Source organism: Canis lupus, chromosome 4 (genome assembly GCF_003254725.2).
Source record: "Canis lupus dingo isolate Sandy chromosome 4, ASM325472v2, whole genome shotgun sequence".
Classification (NCBI taxonomy): Eukaryota; Metazoa; Chordata; class Mammalia; order Carnivora; family Canidae; genus Canis; species Canis lupus.
Window position 1 is genome coordinate 58,942,128 of NC_064246.1, and position 21,257 is coordinate 58,963,384.

Here is a 21,257-nt window from a genome sequence, read left to right on the forward strand (position 1 = left end):
GAGGAAGGGGAGAGCCCAGACCACCAGCCAGAGAGCGCGGAAGAAAGAAAGAAGCGAGACAGATTTGAGGCTGAGTGTATTGAGAACAGGAGAGAAAACAAAGTTGGGGGAAGAGCTCGGCCAGCCTGGCCGCAGGAGCTGCAGGATGGAGGGTGGGCTCTTCGGTTGCTAGCTAGCCCTCAGGGGTAGAAGGGATCAGGGATCAGGGGTCGGGGTAGGGGCTTCACTCCGTCCTGGGAGGGGCCTGGCATGAAGAAGCTGAGCTTACTTACGACTCCCCCACGCATGCCCCCAAGTTCTGGGCAGAATGAACTCACTAGGAAGGCACCCCCTGTTCCCATGGAGACGAGCCCAGAGCTCACGAAAACTGCAGGCTCAGCCCAGCATGGGCACCGCCTCCACCACCCCTCGCCCCGCTGGGAGCCCAGAAATAGGGCTGGGGAAGAGAAAGTGGGTGGTGCTCGGCCCCCAGCCTTGGGAGGCTTCCATCTGAATGCTGCCTCTTGCGTCCGTATTCTCTCCCCCCACCCCACCCCACCAAGCCTGATTTGGGGACCGTATCGCATCAAATGTGTCAGAGGTGGTGAGAATCTCACACTACCTGACTCAGCACCCTCACTGTAGGGGACACTGAAACCCAAAGATTCACATGGAATTCATCTGTTAGAGTCCAGACCTCTGAAACCCCGGCCTTCTCCTCAAAGCTTCAAGGGCTCCTCCTCCGTCCCACCAATCTGCTGTGCTCCTGCCCAGCCCTTACTATGCTTCCACGGTCCCCAGGCCACCCTGAGCCTGCGCGGGACCAGCCTAGGCTTCCGATCCCCTGGCCTCCAGCCACACCCTCCCAGGTCCTCACAGACCTCACATCTCCATCTCCAACGGTTCTATGGCAACAGCCCGTTTCCTCCCCCACTCTTCCCAGGGGACTGTCTTATCACTTACAAGGCCTTTCTCCCAGAGCGCCAGCCTCTCCTCCCAATCCTCACAGACTGTCACGGCTGGAAGGGCACTGACTGTACAAATAAGAAAACACGTCCAGAGAGGGAAGGTGACTTGGCCAGACTCACACAGCAAGGGGAGGCTGAGATGGGACCAGACCCTCCTCCCAGCCTCTCTCCCTGCGGCCCCCTCCACTGCATAGAGATAGCTGCTCTTAGTTGGGCAGATCTTGGCTGAGGTTGAAGGCCAGCTAGCCAATGGACTGCCAGGGGCCCGTCTCACTGCACACCCTGCACATCCTTCTACAGGGCTCCCCTCCTCTCGGGGATGCCCTGGGACCTCGCACGCCCCAGCACACGGAGGGCGAGCCGGGTGGAACCAGGACGGAGGTCTGGTCCCTAAAGGGGAGCCAGGTGTCTGCAGAGGACATGGAGGCAGGGAAGCAGAGGGGCAGGGAGGAAAGCATCAGACAGCGGTGGTGGGCTAAGTCCTCATCCAGCAGAAGAGCCCACGAGAGGAGAGAACGTGGCGGCCGAGGCAAAGCTCTCTGAAGCAGCGGAGAGGAAACGGTGTCCAGAAGGCAGAGGTGGAGGAGACAGACCAGTGCAGGTAAGAAGCCAGCGACAGGCAGAAGGATGCCAGGAACTGGAGCAGCTGAGGAGGCGGACCCTTGGCTGGCTGGTTGCACAGAGGCACTGGCCGGCTCTGTTGACTTCAGAAGCCCATCTTGGGGCCCCCTTCTAGGCCATTCCCCAGCAAGACGCTGGCATCCCTACAGATCACCAAGGCCCGAGGAAGCCCCCCAGCCTCATTTCGGCCTGCCAAGGGAATTCTCTCTCCATGACCCTCCCCCTCGACCCAGTATCGGACGGCAGATCCCTCAGACGTGGAGTCTAATGACCCTTGTGGCAGCTGTAGCCCAGAGAGCGGAGGTGACTTGCCCAAAGTCACAAAGCTAGCTGGTGGCAGCATCAGCCTCTGAGCCCCGAGTCCCCATACTCCTGACCCTCAGCTCTGTGCCACTTCCAGACACATCTGCTCTCCATCCCGCCCTCAGAGAGGGCGCCCTGCCAGGTAGTGGGATTCCTGTGGGATCCTTTACTTGAAGCAGAAGGAAGGCTTCCACACCTGAGCCTCGATCCCAGCATTCCGGGTGGAGAAGGAAGGCCTGGGGGCCTGCTTGGCTCGGGGAGACCACGCCCTGGAGGGCGACACGGGGGAGATATCGCTGCTGTAGGTTGGGCTCACGGCCGTGGGCTGGAGGCCGTCCTGGCCAGGAGAGGTGTAGAGGCCCGGTGAGGAGCGGGAGGCCCGAGGCAGGGCGGGCGACGCCGGGAGGGCCCCCTTGGGCAGGCTGGGCACCAGGTCCAGGGAGCTGGGCTTGGCGGGCGAGGCAGCTCTCGGCGAGGCCTTGACAGGCTCCTTGATGGGCGAGAGGACGTAGAGCGAGGCCCGCAGCGGGTAGGCCGGCTGCTTGGTAGGCTCGGGGCGCAGGACCCCATTCTCAGGCAGGTAGCCGTGGTAGAGGGAGGCGGGCGGGGTCCGGGCTGGGCTCCGGGAGGCCACTCGGAAGCCGCCAGGAGCATTGGTGGAATATTTCCAGGATGAAGGCAGGGACATGGTGGGTGAAGGGCAGCGGGCCAGTTCGGTGTGGCCCGAGGACTCGATGACATACTTCTCCATCCGGGACTGGCGGCGGGCATAGAGCTCGGCCCCCTTCCCGGAGGCCTCGGACAGGTTCTGGTTGGGCTTGGGCTTCGGCTTGGCCTGGATGCGCGGTGACTTGAGGCAGGAGGCCCACTCCGGGAGGATCTCCTCGGCCGCCGCGGGGCTGGCCCTGTCCCGGGGTGCTGACTCCTGCTGGAAGTTGGAGGCCTCAGCCCCCAGCGCGAAGGGCTCCTCCTCCACGCCTGCCTCCCCCTGGTCCCTCTGCCTCCGCTTCTCATCAGCCGTCTGTACCAGGTCCAGCAGGTCTGGATTCGGGGTCACCTTGGGCTTCTCCACGAAAGTGAACATGGATTTCCGGCTGCCCCTGCGGGCCATTGACTCCTCCAAAATGCCCGTCTTGCTGGCAGGAACCGCCTGGCTCTTCAGATGAGAAGGCTTGGGGTCGGAGCTGGGGTAAAGGGCAGAGTAGGAGGGGGGAGACCTAACCCGGGGAGCCAGGGGGGCCGTGGACAAGGTCTCGGCATAGGTGGGAGGTGGAGTGAAGTTCCCCAAGGGGCGTCTCTCCAAGGCAGGGCTTCGCTGTGCCACGGACCTCCTTTCCACCATGGGGCTGTGGGACATCACGTGTCTCTGTGGCCGAGGGCTCCTGTCTGCCACGATGGGGGGCTGGGAAGCCAAGGCCTTCTCCCCAAGATGTCGTCTCTCTACCATGGGGCTCCGCTCCATCTGGCTGGTGCTCCCCGGCGCCTGGATGCCGAAGGGTCTGGCGGTCCTGTTGACCACTGATGGGGGCTTGGCCAGTGTGAAGTGGACCTCACTGTATAGCTTGGTGGGCGTGGGCGTGGCTGCCCACCCAGACGTCTCTTGTTCTGTTGGCACCACTGGGACACTGGGCTGTACATCGATGAGCAGGGAGCTGGACATGAAATCCGGGGCTGGGGTCCCAGAGTCGGAGATGGGAGTAGTTTCTCTGGAGAAGGTGTTGGTGGTGGTAGGTGGAGCTGACACCTTATCAATCAGAAGTGTGCTGGATCTCACCTCCGCAGCTGGCTCTGGGGGCTGCCCGCTGGAACACAGGCTGCTGGGTTTGCAATCTGACGCCGTGCCATTGGGAGGGAGCTGTGCCTCCGAGGGCTGCTGGCTGTTTGAGAGCGGCAGGCTCTGCGGGGTGACAGTCGCCGGTGGGTTCTGGTTGATGTCTGCAGCTGGCAGGCTGTGGTTGCTGTTAGGAGCTGGTGTGGTGAGGGTGGCACTGAGTGAGGACAGGTTCTGGTTGCCATCTGCAGCTGGGCTGTGGGCCTCTGTCGTGGGCGGGCTTGGTTGGCTCTGCTGGACCTCTCGGTTCTGGGACAGGTGCAGCCCATTGGCCGTCAGCAGGGCTGCATTCTCCTTCAAATAAACCACCAGCGGGACCTCTTCCTCCTCGCTGGCCACCTTCTCCAGGTGCCGCAGCAAGTTGGCTTTCTCTGAGCATCCCTCCATGCTGTGAGCAGGGACCCCCGCGTCAGGGCTCCGGAGGTCGGGGTTGCTTGGAGGGCCTGGTTCAGGCAGTGAGGGGGGACTCAAGCAGAGCCCTGAGGCATAGCCTGCAGGGCTGGCAGGGGGCGTTCTGAGGGACTCCTGGCTGGGCTTGGGGCCCCTCAGGCCCTGGTTCTCCGAGGTGAACTGGTTCACTCTCTGCCGGCGCCTGTTGAAGAGCTGGACGCCCCGGGAGTTGGAGCTGGGAGGGGTGGTCAGCTGGGCAGCGATCTGTTGACTCCGGGCCTTGGCCTCTTTCAGATCTCTCTCGGTGAGGCTAGTGCTCTGGCCCAACGCTGTAGAGAAGGACAGAGGTCCAGTTAGCGAGTGGGAATGTAGAGCCACGGGGGTACAGAGACAGACAGACAGATGGCCACTGTGTCCCTCCTACTGATGATCTTTTCCTCTGGAAGTTGATCTTTACTCACTGTTTCCTGGAATCCCCTCTCCTCATAAAGATCCCTGACCCAACAATCGTGGCCCAACTCAAATGCCACCGCCTGTGTAAAACCTCCCGATTACCCTTTCGGGATGAACCTGACCCTCATTTGGCTTCCCTCTGAAGGTTGTTGATACTGCACTCAGCAAGAACATCTCACCCTAGCAGTACCCGCTACAGCCCTGACTCATCCCCTACCACCCTTCTGCACTCACTAGGCTCTGCCCTGCTGGCATTCTCTCAATTCCTTGAAAATGCCGAGTTTGTTCCTGCCCCAGGACCTTTGCACTTGCTCTTTTCTCTGCTTGGAATGATCTTTTCCCAGGTGGTATTCCATGTTGGTTCCTTCTTGCCACATGGGACTCGCTTGAATGTTCCCTCTCTGGAGGGGTCTTCTTCTATAATCAGTCCTCCCCTCTCCTATCCCGTCTCTTTGCTTTATTTTCTTCATGACATTCACCATAATTTGCGATTATCATTTCCTTGTTTATCATCAGTCGCCCCACCTAGAATGTAAGCGCTAAGGGGGCAATGACCTTGTTTGACCTGGTCATCATTCTGTCTCTGGCCCCTAGAATAGTGCCTGGCATAAAGTGGGCACTCAGTAGGCATTACTGAATGCATGAACAAACCCCCCAGGAGATTTTCTATGGGCCTGTCTTAGGGGCCTTTACACTTTCAATCATTTGATGACACTAACACTTCCTCTTTTTAGAGTAGGTAATGCATTCACATGGTCTAAAACTTTAAAAAAATTTAAAACCCACAAAGAATTCAGTAAAAAAATGTCCCTCCACCCCTGAGAACCCACACTGCAAATCAGTAACAACTGCGACCAGTTTCTTCTTGCTTTTATTTATTTATTTATTTATTTATTTATTTATTTATTTATTTATTTATTTATTTATTTTTTCTGCTATGACTACTACTACTTTCTTGCTTTTATTTAAATAATCATTTTTAAACTCCTCACATTTTAATATCATGAGAGTAAGACATTGGACTAATTTCTGCAGCGACTCTACTAGCACGTGGCATTACTTTATTTTGTCCTCACAAGGATATTGGTAGGAGACAAACATTACTTGCCCCTGTTTTACAGAAGTGGAAAATGAGGTCCAGAGGCTTTGTAAGGAACTCAGCTCAGCCATAGTCACACAGCAAAGGGCTGCAAAGCTGGAGTCAAACCCAGTTCTCGCTGGGTTCACAACCCATGCTCAAGCTGCCTGCTTGTTCCAGAAGGTCCCTTTGGGATGTACGGGACACAGTCATGGGGTGGGGGGTGGGGCAGGTTCTGTCTAAGGCTGGAGTCTGGGACCCGAGATCAGTGATCAAGCTGGGGTCAGACCCCTGTTCATCTGTACGTTCACTACGTTCACAGTCAGCAACCATTTCTCTCTATACCCCCAGCGCCCGGCTGGCACACATTGGTGCTCAATATATGCTTATTGAACAATGAATGAACAAATGGGCCAGTGGACAGATGGATGAGATAGCCTGTGGGCATGGTTAACAGTCGGTGGCTGGAAAAATTCTTCTGTCTGTCATCCTCCCCCCGCCCCTCCCTACTGTGGGAAGCTAATTAGTTCTTGAGGAATCTGACCCTGCCCTCCCTCCTACCATGCCCTCATTAGCGCTGGCCATGACATGCTGAATGGGTCTCCAGGGACAGTCTTTCCAGGCACCCTGCCAGCGAGGCTCAGAATTCATGGACTCCCAGCACCAGAAGGGTCCTTACAGAGGAGCTCTTTGATCATCACCCCCATTGTATAGATGAGGAAACTGAGGTCCAGAGAGTCACCCCAGGGTCAGAGCAGCAGCTGTCTGGTCTCCACCTCCTTCTCCCTGCCTCCCATCAGGATCTGGCTCCCCACCCACACACACCCGTGCCCACCTGTCCAGAAGAGCCTGCCTTGTGCACCCTGACACTTGCTCCCTCTTAGTAGGGCTCCTCTGCTACTTAGATCACCCCATCTATAAAAGATGAAGGATTTGCGGGTTTGGCCAGGCCACTGCCCTGGGGTGGGGTCTTAGATAGGGGCAAGCCAGCCACACAGGGGCCCCTGAGAGGTTGCTGGGCTCATACAATGTTCGCCTCCTCTGCTCTGCTGTGAAACCAGGACTCCTGGCCCAAATCCGGGCTCTGCCATTTGCTACTTGTGTGACCTTGGCAAGTTACCACACCTCTGGGAGCCAGTTTCCTTAACTGAGAAGAAGTGATAAAAGTACTGACGTTAGGGTTGAGAGGCTGTAATGAGGTCATGAATGTCAGCAGCACTCATTGTCATCAAGCCCAGTGGACAGGGGAGGAGCTGCTCGGTGGTAACCCTTCTCTGCTCCTTGGAAGGGGTCAGAGCTTCTTCTGGCAAAGGAGATTCTCTTAAGGTCACATAGCAGGGGATGTCAGTGCTGTTGGAGAGGCAGGGATTACTGCCCCAAGCCCCAGAACCTTAGAGTCTCGACAATGGCTGTCCCTGGGCCCAACTGCCCACATAATTCCTGTGACGCTAAGACCATGCCCCTGAGTTACAAGCCTCTGCTTACACACGCCACTGACAGGGAGCTCAGTGCCCTAAGAGGCTGCGTCCCACTAACAAAGGCTCTTTAGCTATAAAGTCACACCTTACATTCACCCCCAACCTCTACTGCCACATAGATGAAAAAAATTTCTTTTTCTTTCCAACCTGAGAGCCCTGCAGAGATTCACAGACACAAATCACATCCCCATGGGACACGGTCAGGATACACATCCATAGTCTCACGGGTGTTTCTTATGACACAACTGCTAACATCGATTATACATATTCTTATTTCATTTCCACAACAATGCTATGAAGCATGAACCATTATTATCTACTTTTAAAATTGATTTTATTTATTTATTCATGAGAGACACAGAGAGCGAGGCAGAGACATAGGCAGAGGGAGAAGCAGGTTCCCTGTGGGGAGCCTGATGCGGAACTCGATCCCAGGACCCCGGGATCACGCCCTGAGCCAAAGGCAGGTGCTCAGCTACTGAGCCACCCGGGCGTCCCTATTGTCTATTTTTCAGTGATGAGAAAACCAGGTTCAGAGTGGTAAAGTGAGTTGCCCAAGGTCACAGAGCCAGAAAGTACAGAGCTGACTCGTCCCTGGCTCTACATGACTCCAGAGAGCACCAAGCTTTGTGGCTAGCGCGTCCCCACAGCGTGGGGCTCACAGAAAGTGCTTCAGTGTTTGAAAAATCCAGACTTCCCAATGTCCCCTGCACTTGCCTGTTTTTCCCTTGCTTCTCTGCTTCCATCCTATCCCCAGACTGGTTCTAAAGGCCAAGGGTTTAGAAAATACTCAAAATGTCAAAGCATGAAGGGCCTCTGGGTTAAGCAGGCCTGGAGGCTCAGAGAGGGAGAGGATCGCAGAGTAGGCCCCGGGCCAGTACCCTGTCTGCTGACCCCCAGCGGGCTTGGAACTTCCCCCCACTGCTGTTCTGGGACTAGAGGAGGGCAGCTGAAAAGGCCAAGGGGTGAGAGAGCCCTGCCTCTGAGGGAGCTCCTGTGCCCCCACCCCCCGCCTGCAGTGACTCCACGGAAAAGGAATCCGGCAGGAGGCTTGGACAAGACCCTGCCAGCGATCCAGCCGATTTCTGCCACCCTGCACAAACAAAGCTGGGAGAAGGGGGGCCGGGCTGGCCACAGGCACCCCAGAGTCCCGCACTGCAGGGCACCAGGGGCGGCAGTTCCACGCAACATCCCCCAGACTCAGGAATGGTTGCCTCTGGCCATGTCCCGGCCAGCCAGGAGCCGGATGGTGCTCCCTGCCGCCAAAGAAGCAGGAGGTGGCCGAGGGCCGCAGGGGCCAGGTGCCTCCCGAGCCCCCCACCTGCATGGCTGCAGCCTGTGCCTGTGTAAGCCGTGATGCCCCCTCTTCTCAGGGGGGTGGGGTGCTGGCCCTTGAGTGACCCACCCTGGACAATGGGTCGGGAGCTCTGAAGACAGGCCTTCAGCAGAGGAAGGGGTGAGGGCAGACACAAGGAAGAGCTGCCCAGGGTCAGGAGAAAGGGGTCCAACAGGGCTAACTCCCTCAGAGGGGGGTGTGGGGGAGAAGCCCCAAGTGCAGCTGTCAGCTGTCAGAATGATGACTACAATGGCTGCTGCAACCACACAGCCCCCACTGCCACCCAGGGGCTGCGCTGCACACTCTACTCAGTTCTCCCCCCAACTCCAAGAGGTCAACCCTATTATTCTCCCCAGTTTGCAGATGAAACTGGAGCTCAGAGAGACCTGTCCAAGGCCATACATGTTGTAAGTAGCAGAGCTGGGATTCCAAACTCAAAGTCTAGTTGCTGAGTCTCATTTCTTAACCATTCTGCCTTCTAGACCCAGGCTGTGGAGGGAGGGGACACCAATGGAGGCTCCAGAGCTTTTGGATGAGGGTCTGCAAAACAGCCTGTTTCCTCATCACATAGTCCATGTCCCCAGCTGCCTAGGACAACTCATGCAACGCTCCCTTCTTCCTCTCAGGAGAAGGGCTGCTAGAACTAATTCTTACTAAGGTATAAATGACTGCTAGGAGATGAAGGACCTCCCGATAACAGGCTCTGAGTGGACAGAGACTGGTATGAGTGGACAGAGACTGGTATAGGGAGTCAGGAGACTTAAGTTCCAGTTGTGCTTTGGCAGGGATAAGCCCTTTCTCCCACCCCTATCACCTCTGCAGGCAGTTGCCAGACCATCAGGCCAGTCTGGACAGAGGATCTGAAGGAAGGAGGTGGGGCAGGGGAAGGGAGGCCAGAGCAGAAGGTCAGGACAGGGAGAGAATTCAAGGAAATGCTTCTTCACACGGCTGCCGTCAATGGGAGTACCCAGGCCCCACGTAGGGTGGAGTGGGACAGGGAGCCAGAGGTGGGAATAGAGACTGGCTGGAGGCAGCCCATTGTGGCCGCCCGGGAGTCTTGGCAATGGGACAGGTAAACAGGCTGGGTAAACTGCCCCCCTGCCGGGTCAGGAAGGAACCAATGGCTGCCCGGTGCACAACCTCTGGCCTGGCTGGAGGCAGGAAGATGAACTGGGCCTGAGTAATGGCCTGGCCGCCTTGCCAGCCCCTGCCCCCCATCCTCTAGGCTGGAAAAGGAGGAAATGACACAGCCTCTATTCCCTAGGGAGTTCTCCATCCACGCCAAGTCCCAGGGAGTGCAACCTGACTGAATCTCGGCAGGCTGCCAGCCTTCCTCTCAGGAGGAGAATAATTCATACTAAGGTGAGGAGGACTGCCAGAACATGGGAGATGCCTAAGAACAGAAATGGTGAGCCCCAGACCTAGCTCCAGCCTTGCTAACAGGCTGTCAGAAGCCACCACAGGCCTCTTCTCTTGAGGCCCGGAGGGGAACTGAGACCAGAGAGGGATGCCAGAGGCCCTAAGTCACACACCCCAAAGCACAAAGGCACCTCCGAGTGCTCATCTTACTCACTCCAGCTGGCTCCTTCCTGCAGCCCAGCTTCCCCCTGGATGCTGAGCCGGCCTCGGTTCTCAAAGCCTCCGGGGAAAGGCAGCCAATTGCCTCGCTGACAAAGAGAGGAAAATCCCACTTCGAAGGCAACGGAGGAGCTGGATGTGACTTCTCTCCTCCACAGATGACTCAGCCCAGCTCTTTATCAGGAAAAGCGATTTTGCAACAGCTTTTTAAATGGCCTCTCCGCCCCCAGTCTCTCCTCCGCCAATCTACCCGCCCCGTGCTGCCAGATTCATCTCCCTCTGCCTGGCTTCGCTCACTTCTCTCTCCTGCCTCCCCAGGATGTGAAGGATCGAACAGCAAGTCCTCATCCTGGCATTCAGGGCCCCTGACACCGGGGCTCGCCTGAGAGCTTGCTAACCTGCTCCCTGTTCCCTCAGCAGCGGCCAGAGAAGATCCAATGGCTCTTGCTTCCCATCGGCGCCCTGTGAGTTCCCGCCTCCCGAGTGTGCTTTGCACCCGACCCCTCTACCTGGAACCTTCTCTGTCTCACATCCTTTCTACCTGCCCCAGCCTTCCCACCTTGCTCACATGCCGCCGCTCCCTCCGAAAGGCCTCGCCTGGTCCACCAATGTTTTCTCTGCGCCACTTCATCATAACCTCATCACTCTGCATATTATTCACATGAGTGAGAATTACCCTTCGGGGCGTGCTCACCACCTGCCAGGTCCTTGCTTCATTTATAGCAACCCTTGAGGTCAGCAGTACCTTCGTCTCCATGGGCTCAGAGGGGTGAGGTGACCTGCTCGATGTGGCACAGCCAGGTAGAGGCAGGGTTGGAATTCAAACAGGGTGGCCCAGCGCCCAGGCCAGGGCCCATCACACCGGCCACACTGCCTCCTCCCAAGGTCTTGCTCTACAGCAATCACAGTCTCGGTCTTATCCCCCATTCCCACCTCCCTGCAGACTACAGAAGCCTCCAGGGCAGGGGCCTCAAAGGCTTCATCTCTGTGTCCCCCTCCCCCCGTCCCCCACACCTTCCACGCGTGCTTGGAGAATAACAATGAAGTCAATGAGGATGACAGCAGCCAACATGTGAGGAGTCCCAGCTACTGCTGAGCTAAGGGGTTAGCATGTATTTTCTCATCGAAACCTCACCGCAACTTATGAGAGAGGCTCCCTGACCTCTGTGGAGGAAAAAGAGACTCACAGATTTAGAGAGCTCACCCCAGACCTCACAGCCAGCAAGCGGCAGGCAGAGCAGAGCTGGATCTGGGAGTCTGATTCCAGGCCTGGGCCTCTCTCCTTCTGAAGAGCTCATTTTCCCCATCCACTGTTCCAGGCCCAGCCCAACTGCCACTTCCTCCAGGAAGCCCTCATCAATCCATCTGGACTCCCAAGATCAGTGCTCCACTCCCGCTCAAGCTGGCCCAGGGGCCTCAGGGCAGAAGGGGTCAGAGGAAATGACAAGTTGAGAAAGCTTAGGACCAAGGCCTGAGGGGAAGCAGACCTGGCCCAACTCCTGGTATCTCTCTACTGGAAGTGGGCTGGCATCAGGCAGGGCAGGGTGGGTGGGATGGGGGGAAACCAAAGGATCGGGTTCTGGGTTCTCCAGTCGGCAGGGGCTTTAGCTGACAGCTATCCTTTAGGCCACAAGCACTGCTCGTTGCTAGACCTCTGCTGTATGGTCGTTTTCAGGGACTTGAATATGGTGACCCGGAGAGAGGCAGGCTCAGTCCCAGGTGCATGGCCAACTGGAAAGGACTGGTTCATGGAGAACCATGCTCAGCCTCAGGCCCCCACTTCCCAGAACAGCCCTGGTAAGCCAGGCCTGCCCAGCCCCGTCCTCTCCTGTCACACCAGCCTCCATCACCCCAGCCCTGGGAGCCTCGGGACAGAAAGGACTGCCACACCCTGCCCTTCCAGACATGTTTAATCCAGGAGACAAAAGGTGGTGAGCCATGGCCGAGAGACGGTTTCCCTAAACTGCCTCTGCCAGGGGTGTGCGTGGGCCTAGTCCCTCTCTGCGTCTCCAGCACCCAGCTTAGGGCCTGGCACGCTGGGCCCTCCGCAAAGATGCAGCCCTTTCTCTTGGCCCTGTAGCAAGCTGGGGCCAGAGCAGGTGTCATCCTCTCTAAATGCCCCCACACTCAGCAGAGGCCGTGACTCGGGAGTTCAGTAAGTGTTGAAGAAATAAATGACTGAAGGGAGCCTCCCATGATCCAAATCCACCTTCACAGTTTGCCCTGCCATTTGTCCCGGGAGACAACTTCTGGATTCGTCTAGGTGTCATATTCATCTAGATTCTAGATCAGACATCTACAGGGTACTTCCTGGAAGAAGTGGAGAGAAGGAAGGAGGGAAGGAGCAACATGTTTGTGGGTGACAAGGGAGATGAGGCCTCAAGTGGCAGTGATAGACCTAAGAGGCAGAATATTCCATTAAATGCTGAGAGAATAAAGAGCCCAAAAGAGACTAATTCAGACAAAGGAATCCTGGAAGGCTTCCCGGAAGAGGTGGCATATGCCCTAGGTCTTGAAAAGGCGGACCTATAGAGGCATTCTAAGCCACAAGGCCAGCCCAGCAGAGGCCAGAGGAAGGCTCAGGACAATCCCCACCCCTTGCCCCTCCACCACCCCTACCCCAAATCAAGACCAGCTGGAGAGAAAGGCACCTTTGAGAGCAACAGAGCCGAGGGGCTTGTGCAGAGTCTGAGAGTGAAGGGGGTGATCCGGGGAGAGTTCCACGGGAGCTGCGTGCATTACGTGGTACCTGCGCGGGGCCTCCGGTGGGTTACATAACCGCCCCACCGCCCTGGCCCCGGATTCGACCCGGATTGGGCCGGGACCCTCCTCCGCCTCGGCCTCGCCTCGGCCTCCTCAGCTGTCTGGGCTGCTTCCCTCTTACAGAAGAGGCCGCTGCAGCGAGAGTGAAGGCCAGCGCCCTGCGGTAAATTCCCCACATTCCTTCCTCACAGAAAAATAAATAGCCCCGGAGAAAGAACGCAGCAGGAATGATAATGACGGCCACTCCGGGCCGCTCGGCAACAGCGCAGGGAGCCTGGGCGCCTGCAGCCGCCACCAGCGTGGACCCCGTGCACCCGTGGCCTGTCCCCCCAGGCCGCCTGACCCCCCCAGGCCGCCTGATCACGGAGGCCGCCTGTCCCTGGAGGCCGCCTGTCCCCGGAGGCCACCTGTCCCCAGAGGCCACCTGACCCCGAGGCCGCCAGTCCCCTGAGGCCGCCTGTCCCTGGAGGCCCACTGACCCCGGAGGCCGCCTGTCCCCGGAGGCCGCTGACCGCGGAGGCCGCCTGTCCTTGGAAGCCGCCTGACCCCGGAGGCCGCCTGATTCTGGAGGCCACCTGACCCCGGAGGCCGCCTGTCCCTGGAGGCCCACTGACCCCGGAGGCCGCCTGTCCCCGGAGGCTGCCTATCCCCGGAGGCCGCCTGACCCTGGGACCTCCTGTTCCTGGAGGCTTGCTCACCTGCCTCCCCTGGCAGTTCCCTGAGCCATGCCAACTCTCAGGTCTCAGGCTAGATGCACATCTGCCAAAGAAGGCTCTGGGAGTCCCTTGGTCAGGGCAGGTGACTGCGGAGGGCAAACCTGTCCGGTGAGACACACTCCACTTTTATCAGACTGCTGTTTATTGGACACTTCTTATATTCCAGGCATTTGGTTTAAGTGTTATCATTACATTATTATGTTATTTCATTTTCTCTTCACAAGCTGTGGCCTGGGGGGCCATTATACCCATTTGACAGATGAGAAAACAGGCTCAGCAAGGTTTTTGGGATTTGCCAGGGTTATCTGGCCAGTGAGTGGTATGCGGTCTCCACTCCCACATCCGCTCAGCCAGGCTGCCCTTCCCAGAAAGCCTTTCTTTACCAAGTCCAGCCAGAGGCGCGGCCCATTCTCCTCCCACGCCCTGTTCAACAAGGCATCCTGTGCCACTTGAGGGCTACCTTTGGTAAAGCACCTCACCTCTCTGGGTCTCGACTTCCTCATCAGTGACACAAGGATGATAATATCTGCTTTGCAGAGTCACTGCTGCATAAATGAGATGCAGAAATGATTCCTACAGTATAAAGTACTGTACATGCCTGAGGGGGATTTAACTTTAGCAGTTTGCACAAACCCACCTCTGCATAACTCTGCTGGGCTCAGGATGTTTATCTGTCTTCTTCCCTTCTCTGGCCATCTCTGAGGCTGGTGTGGCTCTTCTGCTCACAGTCGAGCACAGCCCAAGTTCCCCTCATTCTTAGTACCCCCGCCGTCCAGCATCCTCTCTGCAAGGGCACCCCGGTGTCAATCTCTAGCCAATGTGCTATAGCAGAGAGAAGCAGGTTTGAATCCCAGGTCTGGCCCTTGCTAGATATGAGTGCCCAGGCCCCTCGGGGAGGCCCCCAGGTCCAAGACTCCTAGGAGGGAAGGTGCAGCCACGGTGCACAGCCCTGCAGCCAAGAGGACATCATGGCCCTGGGCGTGCTGGAGGCTGCTGACCCTGCCAAGTCCCTTATGCCATTCACCAATTACCAGGCCTGTCTGGCTCCCCTCCAGAAGGAGGAGTCTGCTGCCAGAGTAGAAGTTGGATCACCCAGCCCCGCCCATCCCTGGTCCCTCAAACTGCAAGAACCAAAGACTAGAGGCCAAGAGATTTGAACCCAGTACCTGTCCTGTCACAATTTGGGTGAAACATTGGACCAGTTCCTGACCCTCTTTGGGCTTCAGTTTGTCCGTGTGTTCAAAGAAGGGACTGGACCAGAGCAGTGATTCCTAGAGTATGGTGCCCCCAAACCTCCAGTGGAAGCCCAAGGATCTAAGTGATACCCTGATACCCAAAATCCTAATAGGTGAATTTCACATGTGTACTTGCAAAGGAGTATGATGAACACATCAAACCTGTGAAAGGCATATTACTGCTTAAGGAGAGGTAAAAGTAGATATTTCGGTAGTGAAAGTTAGACAGGAAATAAGTATAGGTGGTGCACGGACTCCTTCATTTACCCGATATTTGTTGCACACCAACCAAGAGCCAGGCCTGTTCACAGCCATGACCGAGTAACAAAGATCCCTGCTTGCATTCTGGCAGGGGAGCAAGATAATAAATAGATGAGTAACTATACCAGCAGGCCAGAAGGTAAATGTCATAGAAAAGAGATGAAACAGGGACAGGACATATACTGACTGCATGGGGTGTGGGGGGTGGTCTGCAAAGGTAAACACAGTAATCAAAGTCTCTGAGAAGTCACACCTGAGTAAATAGGTGAAGAAGGTGAGGGAGTGAGGCCCGTGCATGTCTAGGAAGAGAGACCAGGCAGAGGGAACAGCTGTGTGAAGGTCCTGAGGCAGCCTCGTACCTGGCAGGCCTGGGGATGGGGCACATGATGTGGAGGTGGGACACGGATGAAGGAACCAAGTTCTCTAATGGCCCTTCTACCGCTGCCCTTCAGGATCTTAGGGATCCCGTGCATTGCAGCCATTTGTGCACGCATGTATACGCACACATGTGGGCGTGCACACACATACACACCCGACAACATACACACATCCTCAATAGCTTCTTAATGCTGGCGAGAGCCCAGCCTGCAGCAGCAGCACCTCCTCCTCTGCACGTACACCAACACAGAAAAGTTCTGCTTGCTTCACACCTGCACTACGGAGCATCATGTGTGCAGACCCCACACACGTGAATGTGTATGCACTGTGTACCTGCAGGCATGCAAGCGTGACATACAGGGTCTCGGGTGGCCCACTGGCACCAATGCACATGCAGCACGCGTACGCCCACCTTGTGGGAAGGCATGTGCACTTCTCTCCCACCAGCCTGCCCTGTCTCCAGGTCACTGAGCTACCAGCCAACCCTCGCCTGGAGGGCACATGCTACCGTGGAATGTTAAGTGCACTCCCGGCATGACTTCAAATTCGCTTCTCCAGCACCCTCTGCCCCTCAGTCATGGCTTCCTCTTTCTAGGGATACATTAAAATCTATAGCCTGATCCTCAAATGCGCCAGTGGGTTGTGTCCCTGTGGAGAATGTCCCCTTTTCTACTGCAATTAAATGGAAAAGCCATGTAAAATGCCCAGCACGGCACTGTAAATGTTACCAGCTGCCAGCAGCATCACTGGATGTCACAATCCTCCTTCCAGGCTTCATCCCTTTAGGTTGCTGCAGGTGGGGGTGGAGGGTGGGTGGAGAGCTGAAGAGTAGGAGGAAAGAGCCAGGCCAGAAGGGGGCGGGAGGAACTGGCTTTTAGTTTCAGTTTGGTCCCCAACTCATCGTGAGGCCTTGAGCAAGTCCCATCCTGTCTCTGGCCCAGATCAGAAAGCTGCAGGTGCTCCAGGATCCCTCAGGAAGTATGTCCCAAATGCACATTCCTGGGCTCCACCCCAGACCCAGACCACAGATTATCCACTTTAACAGTCCCCCTGAGGGGTTCTGAAGTGCAACCAAGTTGGGGGCCCACTGGACTTTAGAGCACATGAATTTCTAAATGTGTTCCCATTAACTTAGGGGCAAGTGCTGGAACATAGTTTGGTGCATAGTAGACTCCATACTGTTCACCAAAAATGCACTTAAGAAAATATGTTTATTTACATCCCTTGGCTATGCGCACTTATAAAAGTTTTACCAGCACCTTTGTATCCATCAGAGACAGGAGCAGAGCAGGGATTGCCACACTATTTTACAACTGAAGCAGAGAAAGACCAAGGGGCCTGGCCAGGATCTCCCAGAATGCAGGTCTTCAGCAGCCAGAGCCAACCAGAGACCTCAGCTCAGCTTCATGACATGTGCTGCCCGGGGGCCTTATCGCCTCATCCCAAATGGTTCTGACTTCTGGCCCACAGCATACCTGTCATCCACTCCAGCTTTACAAAGACTCTGGACACGTGTGACTTCTCCCATAACTCAGGGTTCACCGAGAACAGGACAACCACAAACAGTTAAGTTCTTTCTAGCCATAATAGGGTCCCTCTCAGTGGGCAGTGCAGGGGCGCCCCCAAATTCCTAACATTACATGCTACTATTTGATCCGAAGTGGTCCTTCTGTTCTAGTCAACCTGAGTTCAAACGCCAGCTGAGCAGATCCCTACCTTGAGCGCGTCTTATACATGCCCAGCTTCCCCTTTTGTAAGGGGTCTCCTCATCCCTACCCTGCAGCGTGATTATGAAAACTAGGTCTCGGGCAGCTCCGGTGGCGCAGCGGTTTAGCGCCGCCTGCAGCCCAGGGTGTGATCCTGGAGACCTGGGATCAAGTCCCACATCAGGCTCCTTGCGTGGAGCCTGCTTCTCCCTCTGCCTGTGTCTCTGCCTCTCTCTCTCTCTCTCTCTCTCTCTCTCTGTGTGTGTGTGTGTCTCATGAATAAATAAATAAAATCTTTAAAAAAAAAAAAAAAAAAAAAAAAAAAAAAAAAGAAAACTAGGTCTCGTAGGTGCCAAGCACCCAACATCAGGCCTGGCACAGACGCTCCTGTGAGGTCACAGCACCATGAACTCACAGGCTCCAAGTGGGAGCTCCTGGAGGGCAGGGATTCATCTCCTTCACCAGCGTACCCACACCTACCCCGTGTACTATGTGCTCAATAAACATGGGCTGAATGAATGCAGAAATGAACCGGTATCTCCAAAGCAACTCTGTCCTAGTGCTAGCTTACCATTCTATTTCATGACCCATTTCCCAGTTTAGGGGGTGAGGCTCTGAGCAGGAATGGTCAGGGCCAGAAGGGAAGCGTTATGGGTCATGGGAAGCGTCCCCCTCCCCCATCTGCCAAGGCAGTGACAATGATGGCCATCGGGGAGGGTGGTGTTCTTGGGGCTCTGAATGTAATCTTGTTGACTCAGAGGCATAAATAATGCACTAGCATGTTCTCTCCTCACTATCCTGTCACGCTAAGAATAGCACCGGCTACCCTTTCAGGAATTCCACAGGGAAGAGAACAGGACACCAAGATGGGGACAAGGTTGCTAGGCTGTGGATGGTCAAGTACCCTCCCCCCAAGCCCATCTTTCCAAACCTGGGAAAGAAAGGACCCTGGATGGCAGAGCTGAAAAGGCTCTTAGAGGCACCTGGTCAGGAGTTCTCCAGGGATGAAGAAGAAGCCTGAGAAGATGGGGAACCCCAGCCCCCACCCTCTTCCTGTTATCTTTTCCTCCTCCCTTCTGATGCCCAGCCTAATACGCTCGGCCTCAACCCCCGCCCTCTACACGCCTCGCCCTCCTTATTCATACAAGGAATAAATATAGAGTGGGTGGTTCCCCTCTTATGTGTTTCATATGGGAAACTTCAGAGAGAGAAGAAGATTCTATAGCTTTTAATTTAAGAAAATGTTTAAAAGTGACGACCTAGAACAGTCCCTCTCAAACTCTAATGTACACTTAACGTAATTGCTCAGGGATGTTATTAAAATGCAGATTCAGATTCAGGAGGGGGGAGGTGGTAGTCTGCGTTTTTAAGAAGCTTCAGGGCAATGCTGATATTGCGTCGGGGAGGGCCCGCACACAGAGCACAGAAAGCTAGAGTGTTTCCCTGCAATACAGATGGAGAAGCCGAGGCCCAGAGAGAAGGGATGTGCCCAAGAGCATACGGCGGACTCGGGCTCCGAACACAGGCCCCCCCCATTTCTCCTAGAGTTTGGCCCTGAGGGGCTCTGCAGTTTCGTGGTGGTGCTTGGAGTGGGACAGGGGACAGGGGGCAGGCAGCAGTGACAGGCCGTGGCAGTCAGTCCAGGGGGAGGCCACCAGCCAAAGCTCCTTGGGTCCACAGGCTCTCCCAGGAATAGAAGGAAATAAGAATTATCCTGAACAGAGGCACTCAGCTGAGTGAAGAGCTAAGAATGTGCCCTCACCAACCTGCATTTGAGGCCGGATGGACCACCAGAACCTCCTGGAAGGCATAATGCATCAGGTGGCCATTACACTGCAAACAAGATCTGGTGGCTAGGGGAGTGTGGAAGGACCCCATAGCAGCTCCCTCAGGGTACAGATCCAAGGCACAGAAGAGATAAGGCAAGACCAACCTCCCAGAGCAGCCCTGGGAGCCTCTCCTCCTTCCCAGGATGGGCCTCAAACCCCTTGCCAGGCTCCAGGCCCTGCATGACCAGCCCCACTGCCCCCGCTGCAGCTCCCCCCAGAGTGTCTTACTGCCCTACACTCCAGCCATGCTGGCCCTCCTTCAAGTGCTCAGACTGGGCCCAGGCACCTCCTCACCCCAGGGCCTTGGCATCGGCTGCTGCTTTTGCCTAGAATGCTTTCTTCCTTACCCCCTGGGTTGTCCTTTTCTGACACTTCTCACCCTTCAAGTCTGTTTATGGGTCTCAGGGAGGGCTGCCTGCCCTTGGAGGTCACATTCCTCTGCCTCTCCTCCAAACTTTCATTAGATCTGTAATTCCATCATATTTTCTTAAGCGCCAATCTGCGGCAATGGTAAGCAGCCCTGAAGAACAGGGACCTTGGCTGTCATTTCTCTGCTCTGTCCTTGCCTCTGTGCGGAGGCCACGGCTGGGGCTCAGTAAATATTTGTTGATTGAATGAAGGAATAAATGGATAAAAACGTGGCTCACATCACTACCGCAAAGCTTCCCAGCTCTGTGGTTTCTGGCCCTGCTCACCCTGGAGAAGGTGTACGGGACTGGGGTTTGCAAGATTCTCTGGCTCCAGTCCTCTGCTCTGTTACTTTCCAGCCGAGTGGGCTTCGCAGGGCACGTAACTCTCCGATGTGGGTCTCTAGCACCCTCTGTTGTGTTGAAATGAGCGATGGAATCTGGCAAAGACTTTGGAAGCCGTAAAGAGCTTTCATTGGTAGCATTTTTGGCTACCAATGGCGTGTTTGAGGCCCGGAGAGGGAAGGAGCCTCGCTCAAGGCCACACAGCCAGTGTGAGGTGACTCCAGAGCCCACTGGCACAGCTTAAAGCCTACGACTGAGCTGCAGGCCCACCCAGGCTCAGTGAGAGCGCCATCTGCCTGGAGGCTGGGCAGGGGTGGAGGAGGGAGAGCATTCAGCCTCAGGCCCAGTGCCAGGGTGGGGTGGGTGGAGCCCCCTGCGGGAGCCCTGAGTGGGGCCTAGCAGCTGGGCCTGGGGGAGCCAACTGGCACCCGCTGGGTGGTGGCATGCTTGTTCCCCATGCGCGTGACAGTCTATTTTTTAATCAGCACCCTCCCCTCAACTTCATGTACCCTCCCCCAAAGGGCCGGGTATCAGGGATCATGTCCTGGCTGAGACCAGAGCCACCTTGGGGATCAGGGGGAGGGTCCCCAAGTCCCAAGGCCTCATGGAGCCCACAAGTACTAAGCATCCCAGGAGGCAGGACAGGGGGACTGGCGAGGAGCAGCTCCAACCTGTGTGACCTTGGGCTGCTCCCCGGACCCTCTGACCTCAGTTTCTCCCCTCTGTACAGTGAGGGGAGGCATGCCAGACTCCACAGGAGTTCATTACAACTCAAGCTCTTGGGATCCTCTCAGGCTCCATGACACTAATCACACCCACTCGCCACGCCCTGGCAGTCTCTGTGCCCACAGCACTTCCAGGGTACACTTGATCCTCCCTGACCTACTCCCAGGGGAGGGGGCGGGGTGGGGAGAAAAAAGGCTGAGCTGGCTCAAGGGCCATCCTTAGAGCCCCAGTCCCCAGACCTTGGGTTCCTCTTTCCAGGACCTGAGGAACAGAGATAAGAAGGACTGAAGAGGAATGCTGTGTGTTCTTAAGCAGGTGGCCTGGGCTCTCCGAGCCATCTAAAGTAGGAGAGATCGCACAGAAGTCAAGCTTACACGCTTTGGAGCCAAACTGCCTGGGTTTGAATGTGGCCACTTACCAGCTGTGTGGCCTTGGAAAGCTCACTTAACCTCTCTGTGCCTCAGGTTCCCATATAAAATGTTGCTAATAATAGCACCTACTTCGGGGAGTTGTTGACAGGTAAAGAACTTAGGATATCCTTGGCACGTAGTAAATAACCATAAATACTGACTTTTTTCCCAAGAACTTTGGTATTTATCTATTGAACACTTTTAGTCTCCAAGAGATATTATTCCAGAAGGTTGGATATGTGAGTCTCAGGTCAGCCTACTCTCCTGTCTGTGGGGCTCCTCCAGCCTGCCCCTTCCCAGCGCCTCCTGCTGGCCTCGTGTCTTTGGTGTTCACTGAGCTCTTTCACTGCCACGATCCCCTCACATCCTTCCTACCCCATTTCATCGCAACTCCGAACCAGGACCCAAACCCCAGAGGAAACAAAGGATTTGTCCAAGACCACCAGTTACTTAGCTAAGACTGAAA

General features: G+C 56.0%; 1 protein-coding gene and 1 long non-coding RNA gene across 8 annotated transcripts in view; one reads left to right on the plus strand and one right to left on the minus strand.

Moving 5' to 3' along the window:
• The window catches only part of SYNPO (synaptopodin), a 53,016-nt gene that overhangs the window by 4,044 nt on the left and 27,715 nt on the right, over positions 1-21,257 (minus strand). For 4 of the 7 annotated variants that reach the window (XM_035715581.2, XM_035715586.2, XM_035715583.2 and 1 more), the window contains one exon: positions 2,068-4,421. In XM_035715581.2, the coding sequence (XP_035571474.1) occupies positions 2,068-4,421 (2,354 nt within the window). Of the gene's footprint in view, positions 1-2,067; positions 4,422-10,006; positions 10,193-10,574; positions 10,597-21,257 lie in introns of those variants that run through there. The other 3 variants (XM_049109241.1, XM_035715582.2, XM_035715584.2) reach the window with 3 other exon arrangements.
• On the plus strand, positions 10,649-19,415 carry LOC118354605 (uncharacterized). Its single transcript, XR_004815466.2, has 3 exons — positions 10,649-11,517; positions 11,691-17,169; positions 17,415-19,415. It is a non-coding gene; the product is annotated as an uncharacterized LOC118354605 (long non-coding RNA).